The 19,461-nt window shown below is 36.4% G+C and overlaps 1 protein-coding gene across 1 annotated transcript; it reads left to right on the forward strand.

The window, feature by feature from the left end:
• The first annotated feature begins 1,200 nt into the window (after nucleotides 1–1,200).
• Nucleotides 1,201–16,698, forward strand: mttp (microsomal triglyceride transfer protein). The gene is made up of 18 exons (XM_084403110.1): nucleotides 1,201–1,332; nucleotides 2,442–2,629; nucleotides 3,783–3,926; nucleotides 4,046–4,153; nucleotides 4,241–4,357; nucleotides 4,436–4,575; nucleotides 4,658–4,808; nucleotides 5,107–5,264; nucleotides 7,470–7,638; nucleotides 8,513–8,620; nucleotides 8,946–9,158; nucleotides 9,239–9,450; nucleotides 9,567–9,664; nucleotides 11,007–11,128; nucleotides 11,235–11,462; nucleotides 12,675–12,799; nucleotides 14,921–15,091; nucleotides 15,191–16,698. Exons 1-18 carry the CDS (start codon nucleotides 1,272–1,274, stop codon nucleotides 15,336–15,338), a joined length of 2,661 nt encoding a protein of 886 aa, XP_084259236.1. The 5' UTR covers nucleotides 1,201–1,271; the 3' UTR covers nucleotides 15,339–16,698.
• The last annotated feature ends 2,763 nt before the right edge of the window (nucleotides 16,699–19,461 follow it).

Genomic DNA, 19,461 nt, shown 5'->3' on the forward strand with positions numbered 1-19,461 from the left:
CAGTATACATTTTAAATTATTCATTATGTTCATTTATGGTATCAATAATAACAAAAAAACATAACACGTTTTAACACGTTCACAGCATATGGAACTAAATAACTAAATGTTTGTGTAAAACATCTTTAAGTGCTGAATTATTAAATTATTAAATATTTATTAAATAATTATTAGGTTAACCTACTCCAATACAGGTGAGGAACTATTACTCATCCTAATCTGATCACTTCCTGACAGTGCTTTCTTTACAAGAATCAAAGATAATCAGCATAAAAAATAGCTTGTAATCACAGCTGATTCAATCAAAAGCTCTTTCTGTCTTGCCTGCAGCAGTTTCAGTGTGTTTTCTGATGAGCACGAGACCTCAAATATCATTCTTCAGCTCTAAAGGCCATATTAGGAAATAAGGAATTCCTCTTCTACAGTAGAGTACAGTATGACATAAAATTATATGTGACGGTTGTGCTGTGATCAGATAATATAGCTGCAATCTAGGTAAAAGGTACTACAGTAAAATGAACTCTCTGACAGAAGCATATCACTGTGTATAATTACGTACGGACAATCATACCATGCATCAAAGATCATCGACCACATCATCCACATAATGGATCCAATTTATTATTGGTTGGCTAAACACACATCATGATCTCATATAGGCATATAATCTCTTATATCTTAAATTCTTATATCTAAATGCTGATTTACTGCTCAAGAAACAGTTCTTATTGTTATCAATGTTGAAAACAGTTGTGCTGCGTGATATTTTTGGGGAAATGGTGATACTTTTTTGTTTTAAACGTTTTTCAAGAATGTCTGAAACAAACATGAATACATGTTTGAATACGTGTTTCAGTGTGGGTTAAAGTCGTTTTAACTTTGAACATTCATTATTTGTTCAATGTAATATAAAAAAGAATGTGATTCAGTGAAACAAAACAAATGACCTAATCCTGTCCTGGGCATTTGATCATTATGAATGAGACAGAAACTCCCAATTCACACCACTGCATTCGCGGTCAATGAGCGCTGATTGATGCGCCCTAGTGGAGGGACCCAACTATAAAAATCAAACCTCGTCTCTGAGGAGCGTTCATTCACCAAATCACAGTGAGCTCTGCCGGTTAATTATTAGCCGTTATCTCGTACTTAGTACCGGAGCGTGGAGTTTGGAGTCTGCCCCTCGTATCCAGATAAACACTATAGAGAGCTGAAGGAATCAGGCACCCATCCTTTCTCTGGCCCGCAGACCTCTACCGAGCGAGCCAACCATGCTGCGGCTTGCTGGACTCTTACTGTGTGTGACCTCCTTTCTAAGTACCTCATCTCTTGGTAAGCGATTTTTTAAGTCTAAAGATATATATATATATATAAAGCATTTACATTAGGCTGCATGTTCCTGTTGGTTTGCTTGTTGTTTAAAGCTAACAAATATTCTCATATTTTCAAATTTAAGATTTTAATTACTTTTAATAGCCTATTACATCCATTTAAGGGTTTAGCAGTTCACTGAGGTTTCTGGAATATTAATCTTGAGTTGTGGTTAGTCACACCTTTCATTCATTCTGTGCCCAGATTCATCTAATCATTGCAAGTAGACTCATCCATATATCAGTATCATTACTGAAAACCTTTTTTGTGTGTTTAAATAAAAAATATATAAATGTACAAATTAAATAAACAACATTTAGTTGTTTTAGATGGTAAAATCAGGGCATAATCTCTATATCAGAAGATGTGATGCAATCTGAATGTGACACGTCAGTGTTTTCAGGACAGGACTGAACTGTTGGCAGAGAGGACAACGGTCTCGTTTCAGAGAGACTATACTGTTTATCAATCACTTTATGAATCAACAATCCTAAAACCACATATTCAGACAAAATATGTTTGAGTGTTAAATTGCATTAAATGTGTTTGACACATTTTGATTTGTTCAGTGTTTTGCCCCTTTAACATCACAAAGTATCTTGATTTTGCACAAACTTTACATTGAATATATGAATCTGACTTCTTACTAAGACAAAAAGAAAGTTGCATCACAAAAAAAGGTTAAGTAAAGAATATGATCCAAATAAATGAGGATTACAGATAATTGAGGATTATTAGCTCACACTGTTATCTGAGACCCATCTACAATTACAGATAGGACTTTTCTGCAAAAGGCTATATGAACTTCCTCTGGAGTGCCTACGGTTTGCCTGTTGCTTTCTCTTGACCAAATTAAATAAGTATGTGGATGTAAACGCTGTGGTGTGGAGTACAAAACCTACGATTCAATTCAGATCCCCATCCATTACTGGGTTTAAGGCTGTGTATGAGATGTCCAGTCCACTTCCTGCTTCTCTCCTTTCACATTCCTCCCTTGTTCTAGTCCAGCTGTGTCTTACATGCTGAAGCTCTAGAATGTGTCACAGCATGACATTTTTGTGTTTTTTCAGGTGCGAGTGCTGGACCTCGGCTAGATAATGACAAACTCTACAGATACAGCTACAGCGCTGAGGTCGGGCTGAACAGGCCGACGGGATCCACCAGGGGGAATGCTGGATTCAGGATTAGCAGTGATGTGGACATCAGCCTCGTCTGGAGGAACTCAGAGATCAAGGATGAACAGCTCCTTCAAGTGCAGGTAAAGAGGAGAAAGTACTTTATTGATAAAAATAGTTGTGAAATAGAAGTGTGCTTAAATGTATTGATTGTGCACTTGTAGTGTACTTAAAATCTTAAGTATATTTGAAAAATTATTGGCAAAATTATAGTTGCAGATAATATAATATTAATTAAAAAAGGACACTTGAGTGCACTTAAAGAGAGTACACTTTTATGTGTCTTAACACTTTTAAAAAGTACATGTTAAATCATTATTTTAATAATATTTTGCCTTGCTGACTAATATTTTAACTTGATTATAACTTAAACTAGTTTGTAACTCAATATTACATTTAAAGTTAATTTTAAATGTGCTAATTTGCAGCTTCATCATTACAAATATTTTTAAATATTACTTTACATTTTAAACCATATTTCAAAGACAGTAGAATTATGAAATTACATATAACGATGTACTTAAGTTCTACCTAAGCATGACAAGAAAGGACTTTTAAGTTCAACTAATTGCGTTTAATATAAATTTAAACTGTAATGCGTTTTCATTTAATTGCAAATGAACTGCAGTGTTTGAATGCTAAAATGTACTTATTTTTCAAAAGGGTATGTGAACCTAGTGTGCAAATCAATGTTTTTTGAGGAGCCGTTTACACGACGCCGGTTTCAACTAAAAATGGAAAACTTTTTATGGGTTTTGGCTGTTCATTTACACAACAACTGCATTTTGGGGGCTTGAAAGCACAACATTTTGAAAACGGGATTCAAAGCGCATGTTTTTCAAAACGTTATCGTCTCCAAAACTACAAAAAGGCGAATTTGTGAGAATGGTGACGTCATGCGCATGCGTATTACAGTCTATAGGCACATATAGACATAGGTTATGTTCCTTTACAAAATGACATCGCCAACTACTGGCCTGGCATTATAATGCAGTGTTTAAATATGTCTATCTAGTTCTTGTTTTTAGTTTTAGTTATTTTAGTAGACTACTTTAAGGTTCTTATTATTAAATGTTGCCATGTCAACTAGTTGAAATAAAATTAGTTTAAGGTATTTTTAATATCTTATTTTATTTCAGATAGTAAAAATGTTTTTTTTTATTTTTTTTTATGGTTTTAGTTTTAGCTAACAGTAATACTATTGGTGCACATCACATTCTCCTATCCTATCCTCAGATTTCAAATGTTCAAGCTGAAAGTGCTGGAAAGCACTCCCGCAAAAACAACATCTTTCACGGCAGCTCAGCAGAAAGCATTCTGGGTAAAGTCAGGCTTGAGGCACTTCAGAGGCCCTTCATGGTGCTGTGGAAGATGGGCAAGGTAACAAACACACTTCATTATGTCATTAAAATGTGTTTCATATCCGTTTTAGTTTTGAACTTTTAAATATTTTCCACAGTGATTAGATTTTTTTTTTTTTTTTTTCCTTGCTTACTTAGATCAGAAGCCTGTATGCCCATAAGGCGGAGCCTGCTACCATCAAAAACTTGAAGAGGGGTGTGGCCAGTATGCTAATGATGCAGCTAAAGTCCGGGAAGATGATGGAGGTACAGTCTGACAATTAAAATTCTCCACTGAAGTGTGAAAAGTGTGTACGTTTTTCTTTGTTAAAATACTTTCTCCATAATCCGCAGGCTGATGCTTCAGGGAAATGCTTAGTTGAGTACAAGGCTACCAAACATCAGGTGATCCGTACAAAACACTTAGATACCTGCAAAACGCAAGAGACGGGATTCACCACTCACAGCCCAGTAAGAAAAAAAAACTCATCTTACCTCATTTATACATCATTCCCAGCACTTTTTCATCTTTCCTCTCCGCTCTTCCAGGTATTGGGTGTCAGTGGGAAGTCTGCTTCTGAAACAGTAATCACTCTGGAGAATGGCATCATTAAGTCTGCCGATACTGAAGAAACACACATTTTGTCCATCAATGCTCGTCATACAGCTGCAACTAAAGTCCTGTCCAGGTACCAAAGAAATGAGAAAACCTATCACGCATGATCAACATAATAACTGGATGAAATTAAAGCATCTTCTCATTTCCCTCAGGCAGTCATTGACGCTTAAAAAGATTGAGGTAGGGCCAGCAGAAGCGGCGGGTAAAGATGTCGCAGGTGTGGTGAAGTCCCTGGATGACAAGCTCATGTCTGTTGGAGTCATAGTGGAGAAAGTTAAAGCCAAGTGCAAGGGATGCCCCAATGTGAGCAACTATGTGTTTATGCTTGTAAATCTGGTGTTGTCATCATTTTATCAGCTTTTATGTTATTCCTTATGATTTTCTTGCACACAAAAAGGAGACATTTTGCTGTCGCAGATCTTTTTGTGTTCCCTGGAAGCAAGAAAGTCATAGATTTTGGGCTGGGTAAATAATGATAGTTTTCATTTTTGTTGAACTATTCCTTTAACTGTGATGTTCTGTATAAAAACAGACAGAAATGTGTGAAATCTGTTTTTGTGTTCATACTAATCGTAAATTGCATTGTTTTGGTGTACAATAGCTGATGGACACATGGAAGGCGGTGAGGTCTCAGCTGGAGCCGGACTCGCTCTCTAAAGCAGAAGCCCCGAGAAGCTTCCTCACGCTCTTACACAGCCTGCGCAAAGCCAGCAAGGCAGAGATCCTCACAGTACTGAGCAACTGCAGCAAGACTGCACTGTAAGACTAAACTCCTCATTGTATTTTCCTCTTTCTAATTTATACACTAAGGCCCTGTCCCAAATGGCACACTTCATGTGCACTTGCAGTCTTGTGGACTTACAATGGCCGTCATGTGCGCGTCCATTAAAGGTGCAGTATGTTATTTCTCAAAGTCGTTGCTGAACATTAGCCCCAAAGGAGTGAAATCAACCTAGGGTGCTTTGCATCATGACCTCGAGCCAAACACCCCCCAGAAGCCTTTTCTTCCCTTGGTTGAACATTATTAAAGTTAGAGCTTATTTAGAGATATCAGCCGAATGGCTTAGTGCAGGTGCTAATGGATCCAAGGTTTTATCTCGTTAATTACCCCCACTAATAATGCCCAGAATGGTACCAAACTTCTACAGTAGTACAAATAGGTTCTGCACTCATAAAACGAGGCATTGGAAAGTTTGTAAGTACATCAGGAGTTTATTTAAATAACACTTGCCTGATGGCTCATGCTACCGCTAACCCGGACGTCGAGGTCATTTCCGTGATTTGGGAAAAGCCTGTAAAAGTCCTGACAGAAAGCGATGCATGAGGATGTATTGTAACGACGAATTATAATTTTTTTCCGAAGTGTTGACAACTTAGTGTTAACTAATAATTGTTGCAAACTGGTACTACCAACAAAATATTAGTGCATTCCTGGAACTGGGCGTCGTTACACTACATCCTTATGCATCGCTTTCTGCCAGGACTTTTACGTGCTTTTCCCAAATCACGGAAGTGACCTCGACGTCCGGGTTATCAGATTCATGTTTGACTTTAACCTTGGTTTGCTTGGCTGTAAAACTGTAAAGATGAAGCATTCTGTTTTTGCTACATCTCTACTTTTAGAAAAAGGCTTGTTACTGGAAAAGCTACACTATTTTCAAAACAGCTGAACTACTGTCACGTTACTGAAATTATAGTTAGCGGCGTACTTTTAGTAATTTCTTCAAATATCGTATTTACATGAATATTTCCCTACAGGGAACGTTCTCAGAACATTCTGGCAAGGTTCTTTCAGTAACATTAATGGAACATTTGTTCAAAGTAATCTGATCTTTAATAACGTTTTCAAAACATTAGCACAAAAACATTATTTATACATCGTTTACGGAATGTTTTTTTCTAAAAGTTTTTAGTTGGATGTTCGTCTAACTTTAAAAAAAATATTACTATTGGTTTCGGAATGTATATTGAACATTCAAAAGTAAACTTCTCTTAATGTTCACGAAATGATAAAATGGAATGTTTTCTTAAAGCATTCGCATAACCAAGAAACGTTTTTAAAACATTCAAAAAACTGTAAGTTTTGAACGTTCAGAGAACATTAGACAAAACATTGGCAAAACATTATTAGAACATATTTAGTTTGGTAGCTGGGTAAATGGCCATTCCTAACGATACCTGAGATGCAGAGTTATGATCAGCATATTAAGAATGATTTCTGAAGGATCATGTGACACTGAAGCAATGATTATGGCTACAGTCGTTGCCTAATGGTTAGATGGTCAGAGTGGTAACCCTAAGGTTGCTGGTTCGATTCTTGCAGTGTGTCATCCCTACTCAGTACTCCTAATGTGTGTGCACTAATTTGGATGGGTTAAATGCAGAGGATAAATTCCAAATATGGGTTATCATATGTGACCCTGGACCACAAAACCAGTCACAAGTCGCACGGATATATTTGTGGCAATAGCCAACAATACATTGTATGGGTCAAAATTATCGATTTTTCTTTTATGCCAAAAATCATTAGGATATTAAGTAAAGATCATGGTCCATAAAGTTATGTTTAAAATTTCCTACCGTAAATATATAAAACATTTATTTTTGTGAGTGAATGCAGCACAATCGCGAACATAAATGGACAACTTTAAAGGCGAATTTCTCAATGTTTGGATTTTTTTGCACCCTCAGATTCCAGATTTACAAATAATTGTATCTCGGCCAAATATTGTCCTATCCTAACAAACCATACATCAACGGAAAGCTTATTTATTCAGCTCTCAAATTATGTATAAATCTCAATTTCAAAAAAATTACCCATGTGACTGGTTTTGTAGTCCAGGGTTACATATGGCCTTCACATGTCACTTTCACTATATACTCAGAAAATAGCAGCCATTGTTGTTGTCCTGCCTCTTTACTGCTTGTTTTAGACTGCCAGTTTACATTGTTTCACCTTTCTAGGCCTCAGCTGGTGGATGCAGTCACATCAGCTCAGACTCCATCTTCTCTCTCAGCCATTCTGGAGTTCCTGGACTTCAGCAAGAAGGAAGGTTTAGTGCTACAGGAGCGCTTTCTGTACGCATGTGGTTTTGCCTCCCACCCGACAGAGACCATGCTTCAGTCCCTGCTGGTAAGACACCTGCATTGTTGCTCTCATATCTGACTTTACATATGTACATATATATATATATATATATATATATATATATATATATATATATATATATATATATATATATACAGTGCAATGCATAAGTTAATACACCCATGCTAAAGTTGACTAAAAAGAGGAATAAAAAATCATATTTTGGAAATTGAACTTAATGCCTTAATTTAAAAAATTTGGAAAAATCCAACCTTTAAGGACACCAATTTTCTTTGTGAATGAATAATGTATCGTAAATAAATAAATGTTCTTCCTTAAAATACATGGTGCATAAGTTAGTGGAATTAAAATAGCCCCACATCATCACATAGCATTCACCATACCTAGAGATTGGCATGGTTTTATTTCAGTTAGCCTAAAAGCTAGTTTGATTTGCATTGAGAGCAAGGTACGGTGTATGCTATGTGATGATGTGGGGCTATTTTAATTCCAAAGGCCAAGGGAACTTTATCAGGATGCATAGTATCCTGGATCCATGAAGTAACTGGCCTTTAAAAAAAAAAATCTGCCTGCCTCTATGGGAATTTAACATAGGGGTGTACTAACTTATGCACCATGTATTTTAAGGAAGAACATTTATTTATTTACGATACATTATTCATTCACAAAGAAAATTGGTGTCCTTAAAGGTTGGATTTTTCCTAATTTTTTAAATTAAGGCATTAAGTTCAATTTCCAAAATATGATTTTTTATTCCTCTTTTTAGTCAACTTTAGCATGGGTGTATTAACTTATGCATTGCACTGTATATATATATATATATATATATATATATATATTTTTTTTTTATGTAATGTTCACAATTTTAATGAATTATTCTTTCTTTGTTCCCATCTAGGATGTGTCTAAAGGAAAGATTGGCAGCTCAGACATTAAGGAGTCAGTTGTGATCATCATGGGAGCTCTGCTCAGGAAACTCTGTCTGAAAGGAGAATGTGAACTAACGGTGAGTCCGCACACATCAGAATATTATTCATATTCACTTCTATTGGAGTATTTGATTAAGACATATTTATAAATTGCAATTTAATCTACATACGCATGACAAAAAATATATGAATGTATTAAGTGTCTAATCTATCTATCTATCAAAGTATCTAAGTATCTAAAATTATTTGGTTATGCTTTCTGCTACAAATAACAATATAGCACTCTCGGCAACATTTAATACATTAAACCGTGCTTGCATTATAAACTACATCTAAATCAGCATCTTAATCTTTCAGTAATTCAAACTGCCTGAGTGTGTTTGTCTTGTGTTCGATGTGCAGACAGTGCTTAAGGTGAAAGAGCTGCTGTTGGCAGGGCCTGACAGCACTCAGGTGGAGTCTGAGGTTCAGATGTACCTGCTAGCATTGAAGAACGCTCTTCTGCCGGAGAGTGTTCCTCTTCTTGCCAAATATGCTGAGTCGGAGGTGGGAGCGTACAGCACCATTGCCATCACAGCGCTGCAGAGATTCGACCCTAAGCTTATCACACCAGAGGTACATCATCAATCCCCCATCAGCCTATCTAGAGGGACAAAAAACTACTCTTCAAAACATTTAACACTCTATTTCCACAGGTGAAAAAGACAGTGAACCGCATATACCATCAGAACCAGCGTATTTATGAGAAGAACGTTCGTGCCGTGGCAGCTGATCTGATTATGAGCAGTAGTCCATCCTATATGGAAGTGAAGAACGTTCTGCTCTCCATCGGACACCTGCCGCATGAGATGAACAAATACATGCTGTCTAAAATCCAGGACATATTGCGCTTCGAGATGCCGGCCTGGTGGGTCTCACGTTTACTAATCGCATTCTTCAAATTCTAAATGAACAAATATTTTATTCTTAATGATTGTCTCTGGCGCTGTGTGGCACTTGTGTGATAAAATGTCCGGTTTGCAGTAAATTGGTACAACAAGTGATGAAGGACATGGTTTCCCACAACTATGACAGATTCTCGAAGGCTGGGTCATCATCTGCTTTTTCAGGCTTCATGGCACGTAAGTGAGCTCATCTATACCCGCTCTTAACCTTTAAACCTTTAATCTATGACACTATTATATTTATATAATGATACCTGACACAAAGTCTGCATCACTCTCAGAAACGAAGGTACAGAAACTGTCACTGGGGTGGTCCCCTTTCATCTTTGTAATTTATTTACCCCTAAAAGGTTTCACAGTCAAGGTTTAAGCTATTGCCAGACTGAAATACATGTCTTTACCTTATTATTTTATTATATTTTATTATATATTATATTTTATTAATAAAATAACTTATTAACCATGTTTTAGCTGAAAGCAAAGTGCACTGATATATCTTAAAATATGTCAGTGCAATTGTTTTGTCTCAAGATGCACACCAGTAATGTTTTTTTTTTTAAGGCACATTTACAAAAAATACTTAAATGTCCTAATTTAACTAAGGCCTAATCCTGGCTTAATCTAAGCCCTGTCTGTGAAACCGGGCCTAAATGCACATATGAACTTCTAAAGTGTACATAGTAGTTAGTACTTAAATGGTACATATTAGTATCTTTTGAAATGGTACCACCCCAGTGACATCTTTTAGACATTCTAAAAGATATTTCCTTACATTCTTTCACACTATGATAAAAATGTGTTTTATAAAACGTTATTTAGAAGAAATAACCTCAGTAAAGTAACGTTTATTGTTTTAAAAGGCAGCTATAATGAAAGGATTTTGCCTGGTGGGTGATAAAACAGTTGAAAAATATATAAATAAATACCTCAGTTACATTAATATATACATATTAATATACACTACTGATTAAAAGTTTGGGGTCAGTAAGATGATTTAATGTTTTTGAAAGAAGTCTCTTATGGTGGTTACCAAGGCTGCATTTCTTTGTTCAAAAATACAGGTAAAAACAGTAATATTGTTAAATATAATTACAATTTAAAATAACTATTTTCTACTGTAATGTAATTTATTCCTGTGATGGCAAAGCTGAATATTCAGCATCATTACTCCAGTCTTCAGTGTCACATGATCCTTCAGGAATCATTCTAATATGCTGATTTGCTGCTCATGAAACATTAGCTACTTTGTTGTGATCAATGTTGAGCTGCTCAATATTTTTTATTAATTGAAAGTTCAAAAGTTTAATTTCATTTATTTTGAATAGAAATATAACATTATACATGTCTTTACAGTCACTTTTGATCAATTAAAGCATCTTAAAAAAAGTATATATATATATATTTTTTTAAACTACTGACCCCATAGCGACCACCTAGAACATGATAAACATAAATGATAAACATCTTGTTGTTTGTGTCTTGTAGCAGTGTCTGTAGTATATATCATTTATTTCAACAGGAACTGCTGATGTAACTTGCACCTACAATTTGGACATCCTGTACTCTGGCTCAGGCGTATTGAGGAGAAGCAACATGAACATTTATGGTCAGAGCAACAGTGCCCTCCTTCATGGCCTCCAGGTACTGTCATCATTACCATAACATAGTGTTGCACAGCATATGCCATTAACATGCATTGTGTGTGCTGATATTCACCTGTGCCTTGTGCCTGCATTCTGATTTTCAGGTGACAATTGAAGCACAAGGTCTAGAGTCTCTAATTGCAGCCACGGCGGATGAAGGAGAAGAAGAACTGGAGTCTTTTGCTGGTATGTCTGCTCTTCTGTTCGATGTTCAGCTCCGCCCAGTGACCTTCTTCAAGGGCTACAGTGACCTGATGTCCAAGATGTTCTCTATGTCTGGAGATCCGATCAATGTGGTGAAGGGCCTTATTCTGCTGACAGACCACTCACAGGTATGACATTCAGCTTAATATGCACTTGCAGAAGAGACACTTGACTCATTACACTCCATAGTAGATCTGACACATGCAGCAGATGTTCTGCAATCAATTAGCATTGCCTGACAGCTTGGGGGCAGTGTGTGACATTTGTGGGACAGATTACGGGGCAGTGCTGCATTCTGAAAGTGAATGATGGAAATGATTTGAAACAATTAGTTAGCGTGGTTTGAAAGTGTGCCTATTTTATAACTGTGTAATTTCCTGCATATATATATATATATATATACATATACACTAAATTCAAGAATTTGGAATCAGTAAGATGTTTTTTTAAAGTGATAGTAAAGACTTTTACATTGTTACAGAACACTTCTATTTCAAATAAATTTACATTTTTACATTTACATTTATGCATTTATGTATTTTGGCAGACGCTTTTATCCAAAGCGACTTACATTGCATTTCAAGGTACACATTTACATCCTTATCAGTTCTTGCTTTCCCTAGGAATCGATGATCTTGGTGTGGTAAGCGCTAACGCTCTACACTGTTTGAGCCACAGTAGAGATACAAATAAATGCTTTCAAATAAATTCTTTTGAACTTTCTATTTATCAAAGAATACTGAATAAAATGAACAGGATTTCCACAAAAATATTAGGCACCACAAATGTCTTCAACATTGACACAAATAAGAAATATTTCTTAAAATTATTTCTGGAGAATCGTGTTACCCTGAAGACACTGGCGTAATGCTGCTGAAAATTCAGCTTTGCAATTACAGGAATAAATTAAATTTAGAATAAAATGGAAAACAGTTTTTTAAATTTGCAATAATATTTCCCAATATTACTGTTTTTACTGTGATCAAATAAATGCAGCCTTTCAAAATGATTAAAAAATCTTAACATACTATAAACATGCACAATATAAATATATTTCTTTCTAATGTATAAAAAATATGTTACTAACCCCCGGTTTCACAGACAAGGCTTAAACTAGTCCTGGACTAAAATGCATGTTTGAGCTGTTTTAACTGAAAGCATTTCTTAAAATATGTCAGTGCAATTGTTTTGTCTCAAGATGGGTTTTTTTCTAAGGCACATTTATAAAAGCCACTTAAATGTCCCAATTGAACTAAGGCCTAATTCTGGCTCAATCTAAGCCCTGTCTGTGAAACTGGGCCTAAAAGTAATATTTTTGTACTTCCTCACTTTCTTTGAAGGTGATTCCTCTTCAGTCTGGTCTAAGAGCGAGTGCTGAGTTCCAAGGTGGTCTGGCCATCGATATCTCTGGAGGGATGGAGTTCAGCTTATGGTACAGAGAGTCTAAGACGAGCGTCAACAACAGGTGAATTTCTTCTTTTTAAACTACATCCTTGAATGGGATTAGTGTTGTGCATTCAGATAAAGATCCGAGCTCTGATTAAAATGAACCCCACATGAGACAACAACCCGTGATGACCTTTTGTGAGACATTTCACCCTAGTTTGCTTTGGATGCAAAGTTGGTTTTGATCAAATCAACTACTTACTTTGCTTACTTAGAAGCCATTGCCAGATATTTTTCTTCACTCGGTTTTTCGAATGACAGTAAATATGATGCCAGTGCATCTTATTATAACATCATTAATCCTTCAGAGAGATTCGATGCTAATCCACATCTTTAGCCACAACTGCACCTGCTTGCTTACTGTTAGTTTGTGGATGCAAGCAATGGCAACCTGGCTAAAATGAGACAGGCGGGAAATGAGGGCAATGGAAAGATGCTGTGGTAGGAGTAAAAGATCAGAGGTTGAGGTTAAAATTAGGCTATGATATCGATTGTGAGAAACCAAATGCTCTTAGGGAAAGATTTCGGTTATTTCATCATCTTCACATTTGAACTGATTCCATGTTGTTTAAGACAAAATACTCCAAGTTCTTACTGTATGAGGAAATGTCTTTTTTTTTACCTTACATTTAGTGCTGCGGGTTTGCTGTTCTTTGTTTCATGATGGGTATTTCTGGGTGGCATCTGCTTTTCTACATCTGCCAGCCCTCAGGACAGGCAGGGGCAGGTGTATGGATCAGGGAGGCAAGCTTTACCTTCTCTGAAAGCACACACACACACACACACACACACACAAGTAGACAGACAAACACTCACTGACAGACAGACAACCTAATACGTAAACACATGTGCGTGCGGGCACACTGAAGCGGGGAAACCGATAGAAAGATAGTTACGCACACAGACACACATAGTCAGACACAAGCGGGTTATGTTTAGAAATGAAATAAACCACAGCTCTCTCGGGCGCACAAGATTAGCATGCCTCCAATCAGCCCACTCATCACGGGCAGCCATGTTCAACAGATCATTTAAGGTGGAGGTTGAAAGCATGGAGCCAGACTGTCTCATGTGATATGTGAGCCCAAACACCAAAACTGACTCAGCAGAGACCGAGGCAATAAATCTCTATCACAGTGCTGTAGGAAGAATGAGATGTTAAACATGGAAAATCCTGACATAAAATACAGCTGAGATACAGTAAAATCAAGTTGTGCACATCCAAAGGCATGACCCTAAGGGAAACTCTAGTTTTGTAACTATAATAATTTAGTTATTTTAGTACTATTTATATACTATTATAGCATTCATATTTTCAGTTTTCATTTTAATTTTAGTTAAAGTTTTAGTCATTTTGTTTTGTGTTTTTGTCATTTCTTTTTTATGTGTATATATATATATATATATTTAGCTTAAAAGTTACATTCTGTTTTAGTTTTAGTAATTTTAGTACTTCAACCTAAACTTATTTCCGTTAGCTGCCAAGGCAAGATTTCTTATTTTTTATTTTATTTTTTTATCGAATATGTATATTTTATTTTATTTCGGTTAATGAAAATAATTGATCTTAATAGCTCTAGTTTTAGTTAAAAAATAAGTTTAAATGTATTTTAAGTTTATTATTATGTTTCCTATCAGGAATATACATGCATAATGCCTAAATTAAACTGGCAAACAAACTACTATGAAGAGAGTAAATGGGACCGAACCAAAGAAAGTGCATATTTGAAAAATTGTACTCTGCTTGTTGGTTCAACTTTTTTTTTTTTTTTTATTAATTAATAATAATAAAATAAAAAAAATCTTAACAGAGACGCATTACTGTCCCTGAAAGCTTTTAGAATAGTGGAGGAAGTTTTAAGGTTTCTTAAGGTTTGTTCACACAAAGGACGATAACTATAACGATAAAGATATAGTTCTAAAAACCATTCTAAATATAAAAGAATATTGCAAAGTCCACACCACAACTATAACAGTAACGGCACAGAGAAACAACGCCAAAACTGCAGCACACACTTATCATGAACAGAGCGTTATCGTTCGTTGGTGTAGACGCTAATATAGTTTATCGTTCTTGGTGTGAACAGGCCTTTAGAGTTTTTAGTGTTCTTGTTAAGCTCATCCTTGACATTGTGTGCAGGGGAGCTCTGGTCGTCATTGGAAACGTGACAGTGGATATGGACTTTGCAAGCGCTGGAGTGGAAGTAGGTTTTGAGACAGAAGCCAAACTGGACTTCATTACAACTGTGCAGTTCTCCGAGTACCCCTTCCTCGTCTGCATGCAGATGGACAAAACCACTTTCCCCTTCAGGTATCTATCAACATATCAGATTCTAGGTTACAATCATGTAACATTTTAAAATGTGTTAAATGAACACAACTAACCTGTTTTGCTTCTGATGCACTCTAGAGAGTCGGTGTCCAAGCAGGAGAAGCTGCCTTCAGGACAGACATTCTCCTCAAAGAGGAGCAGAGATCAGCTGGTGCCGGGCTCAGAGTTTCCTCTACACCAGGAGAACTCTAACATGTGCAAGAAAGTCTTTGAGCAGGCCTGGTAGACCAGCTGGGACCGCACTGGATGCTTTAACTAGCAAATGTAAAAGGTTTTCACACAGACAACCACTCTGTACAAGTATGTTTTGCTGTGACTATATGAGTTAAAACCTGTTGGACATGTGGACACTTAAAAATGAAGGTTCCAAAAGGAGTTTTGCGCAGTGATGCCATAGAAGAACCATTTTGGGTTTGCCAAAGAACCTTTCAGTAAACAGTTCTTAAAATAACCATTTTTTCATTACCGTGAAGAGCATTTTAAAGGGGTAGTTCAACCAAAAATTTAAATTCTGTCATTTATTACTCCGTTCCAATCCTGTAAGACTTTCGTTCATCTTCGGAACACAAATGAAAATCTTTTTGATGAAATCTGAGAGATTTCTGTCCCTCCATTGACAGCTAACACTTTGACGCTTCAAAAAGTCCATAAAGAGATCGTAACACATTGATCTGCGAACATAAACAGGAGCTCAACCGAACCTGCTTGACGCACAAAAACAAACCTCACTGGTTCTCGCACGTCAAGTGAAGATGCTTGAGCTTCCGTTTACCACAACTAATGTGTGAGTTGATGAATGTCTATCTGTGAATAAAAGCCTAAATTCAATTTATTCATCATATAAAGCGATCGAGTCTCTTCAGAAAATTCGGACTAAACCGCTCAATTCAATGGATTAGTTTTACAATCTCTTTCTGAACTTTTTGAAACGTCAAAGCGGTAGTTGCATAGTCTGTCAATGGAGGGACAGAAATATCTTCATTTGCGTCCCGAAGGTGAACGAAAGTCTTGCGGGTTTTGAACAACATGAGGGTGAGTAATTAGTGACAGAATTTTCTATTCCTTTATTGATCTAAATTAACCCTTTCCACTCTAAAGAACATTTTGTGCAGCAAAAAAAATAAAAAATAATTTATTTGAACCATTGATTGGCATAAAGAACCTTTATTTTTAAGACTATATTAAAGTCCTTACAATAAGTCCAGCCCTGTTTTATACATTTAAGAATGATCAGCACAAATTCAATGAATGTTTTTTGTCCATTTTTATAAATGTAAGGAATGTATAAAAATGTTGTCAGGATAACCAATGGCACTCTCATCATGTGAAAGAATTATTCAACCCCTAAAAGCAAAAGTTAGATATTTATAAATTGTAACATTATAGCATTATAACAGGACTGTGTATTTGAGGTGCTACTGTGTTATTTATTTAATCAGAGGGCTTTCTGACACACTTCATCCCTCCACAGGCAGTTCATGCTGTCTGGTTTCCATGATTACACCAGATGTTTACATTCTTGAGAATATTTATGGCAGTCTTGTACATGGGAAGATAATCAACCATGAATAAAGTCTTTTTTTGGATTTTCTTTGTCATCTTTTTGGTGTTAATATAATTGAAAGTGTAACTTTTAATAATGAATAGATCTTTAACTATTAGTATGTAGTGTCAATCCTTTGTATGGAATATTGTCTACCGAGGCTTCATTAAGCTTAAATTAGGATGAATGCAGACTAATTAACTTGATAGCTCTTTTTTTTTCAGGATATCTGAATTTATTTTTTAAAACATGGCTTTGAATAAATCTATGTACAGCACTATACAGTACATAAAACTTTGGGAAGTGGTAGACAGATTGCTAAAAAGAAGTAAAGTTGACATCTTTTTAATAGTACTGAGAACATAGAACAAGCATAAAGTAAAAATAAATAGCTTGTCTAAAGCTGAAATGTTCTATATCTACTGAAACAGAAAGTTAAAGGTGATTTGTTCTAGAAACTAGCCTGGGTTTCCCCATGCTGCCTTGTGCACAGCACGATTTTATTCACGCTGCTAGGCAGCCTGGATTCCATGGACCAGATTTTCGCCTCAGCGAGGGGACCAATCACAGAACGGGGAGGGAGCAGCAAGACGATGACGACGTCTATGCGACACACTGAAGCAGTTTGTTTATTTCTATGGATCCAACATGGCAGCAGACGCGAAGTTAACCTTTCGATGCAGCCTTAGATAGCGTTCTAAGTAGTTTAGAACGCAAGTTTATTTCATCTTCTTCCTCGTCGAATGTCTGTCGCTCTACATACGTCATCTGGTATAACTGAAACATTTAGCTATGAGCTACGTGCAGGTGCATTTGATAGACATTCGTAGCGCCCAATAAACGGCTCTGGGCATTCGTAAACCACGCCTCAAATACGAGAAAATGAACATGTGGTTCCCAGACCACGTCTCAATGAGAAAGAGGTCTGACGTTAGCCAGGCTAAAGTATACATATACAGAGTTATAAACAGCAGCCGCCTTTTACAGTTCCTCCTGAACCAAAACAACAAGCTTATGCTGAGTTCACGCCATAACAACTGTAATTTTGAAGAGATGGAAACCTGTGACGTTATACTCAGAGCGGTTCGTGACTCGAATCTATGCCTTTCAATAGCAATATTACCAACAGCGAAATGAATCTGCAGCAGTCAGGTGGTACAAGTCAGTGCTCTTAGTAATTTATGTTCATTATTATTATAATGTTATGTGCTTTGAGACATGAGGAAGTTTAACGCCATCGTGACGCTATGCAAACTCTGCTGTGTGTGTTCATGTGTTTTTAAGAGAGACATGGCTTTAAAGATGCTCTAAAGGGAGGGTGGGATCTAATGCTTTCAAAGCTAGCTTGCTATTGCTAGCCACTCCAAAAATTGCCTACCCTACCTTTAACAGTATAGGTGGGACATATTTAGGGACTTGCCTCCTTTTTAAACAGACAACAGGCCTCAGCTCAGCTTACAGCTATCTCCCAATTCACGCACTTTCATAATTTTTTATTGAATTCCATTACTTCTCAATTTGCAGGTGTTTATACACAATAAATACTTTTTCATAAGACTACATCGGCCATGCTGGCATTGCACTGTATGAGACAGTGTGTTATTCAACAAAACCATGTAAATATGAAAATTTAGATGTACATTCTGGATGGATAAACGTAAATATATATATATATTTAAGCATTTACACTCTTAAAAATAAAGTTTCCAAAATGTTTTTTTTTTTTATACCATAGACTAGAGGAAACAATTTTGGTTCCATAAAGAACCTTTCAGTGAACAGTTATTAAAAGAACAATTTTTTTCGTAGTGTGTGAACATTTAAAGGGGTGGTTGATTATGATTTCACTTTTCTAACTTTAGTTAGTGTGTAATGTTGCTGTTTGAGCATAAACAACATCTGCAAAGTTACAATACTCAAAGTTCAAAGCAAAGGAAGATATTTGCTTTTAAAGAAAAGGACTACAACAAACGGCTGGTTGGGACTACACGACATTCCTCCCGGGTTAGTGACATCACTAACCCTAGAATTTACATAAACCCCGCCCCTGGGAACACGCAGTCCATGTTGAGAAGAGGAAAAGTTGTTGTATAAGAGTACATCTGTGAGTCAGCTCAAACTTTAGCATCCATCTTTTCACATGCAATAGAAAGTCACTCTGTGTGCATCTCACAACAGTTCCTATATGAGCGATTTATAGATTCATCATGACAGAATATCTTAATTGAAGATAGTTAACTCCACATCAGCAACATAAATTCATCAACTAACCATTCAGAGACGTCCTGTTGCATTCTACATGTTGTCACTTCTTCTTGAGTCTCTCCATCTTTGTCTGACTCCGTTTTAGCATTAAAGGCAGAACAGTTTCTGTCATTTTAGTGTGTCTGCGTTAGGTAATAGCAGCTGCTAACACACAGGAGCTCTTGAAACCCCGCCCTCTGCAGCAGCTCATTTGCATTTAAAGGGCCAGGCACAAAACGGTGCGTTTTTGCAAACCCTCAAAAAGTGACAACTTTAACTTGCTATATAAAAATATCTGTGGGGTATTTTGCGCTAAAACTTCACACACACACTCTGGGGACATCATAGATATATTTTACATCTTGTGAAAAGGGCATTATACCACCCCTTTAAAAAATCTAAAGAACCTTTTAAAACAAAACAAAAATATTGGTGCAATGGAAAGGTTCTATGGATGTTAAAGGTTCTTTATGGGCTCATAAATGGCAATACAGAGCCTTTATTTTTTAGTGTAGATGCCCAAAGTAAAAACTAATAGCCTAACTCCCATTCCGTTTTTATC

This window comes from Rutilus rutilus, assembly GCF_951802725.1.
Source record: "Rutilus rutilus genome assembly, chromosome: 2".
In the NCBI taxonomy this organism is placed as follows: Eukaryota; Metazoa; Chordata; class Actinopteri; order Cypriniformes; family Leuciscidae; genus Rutilus; species Rutilus rutilus.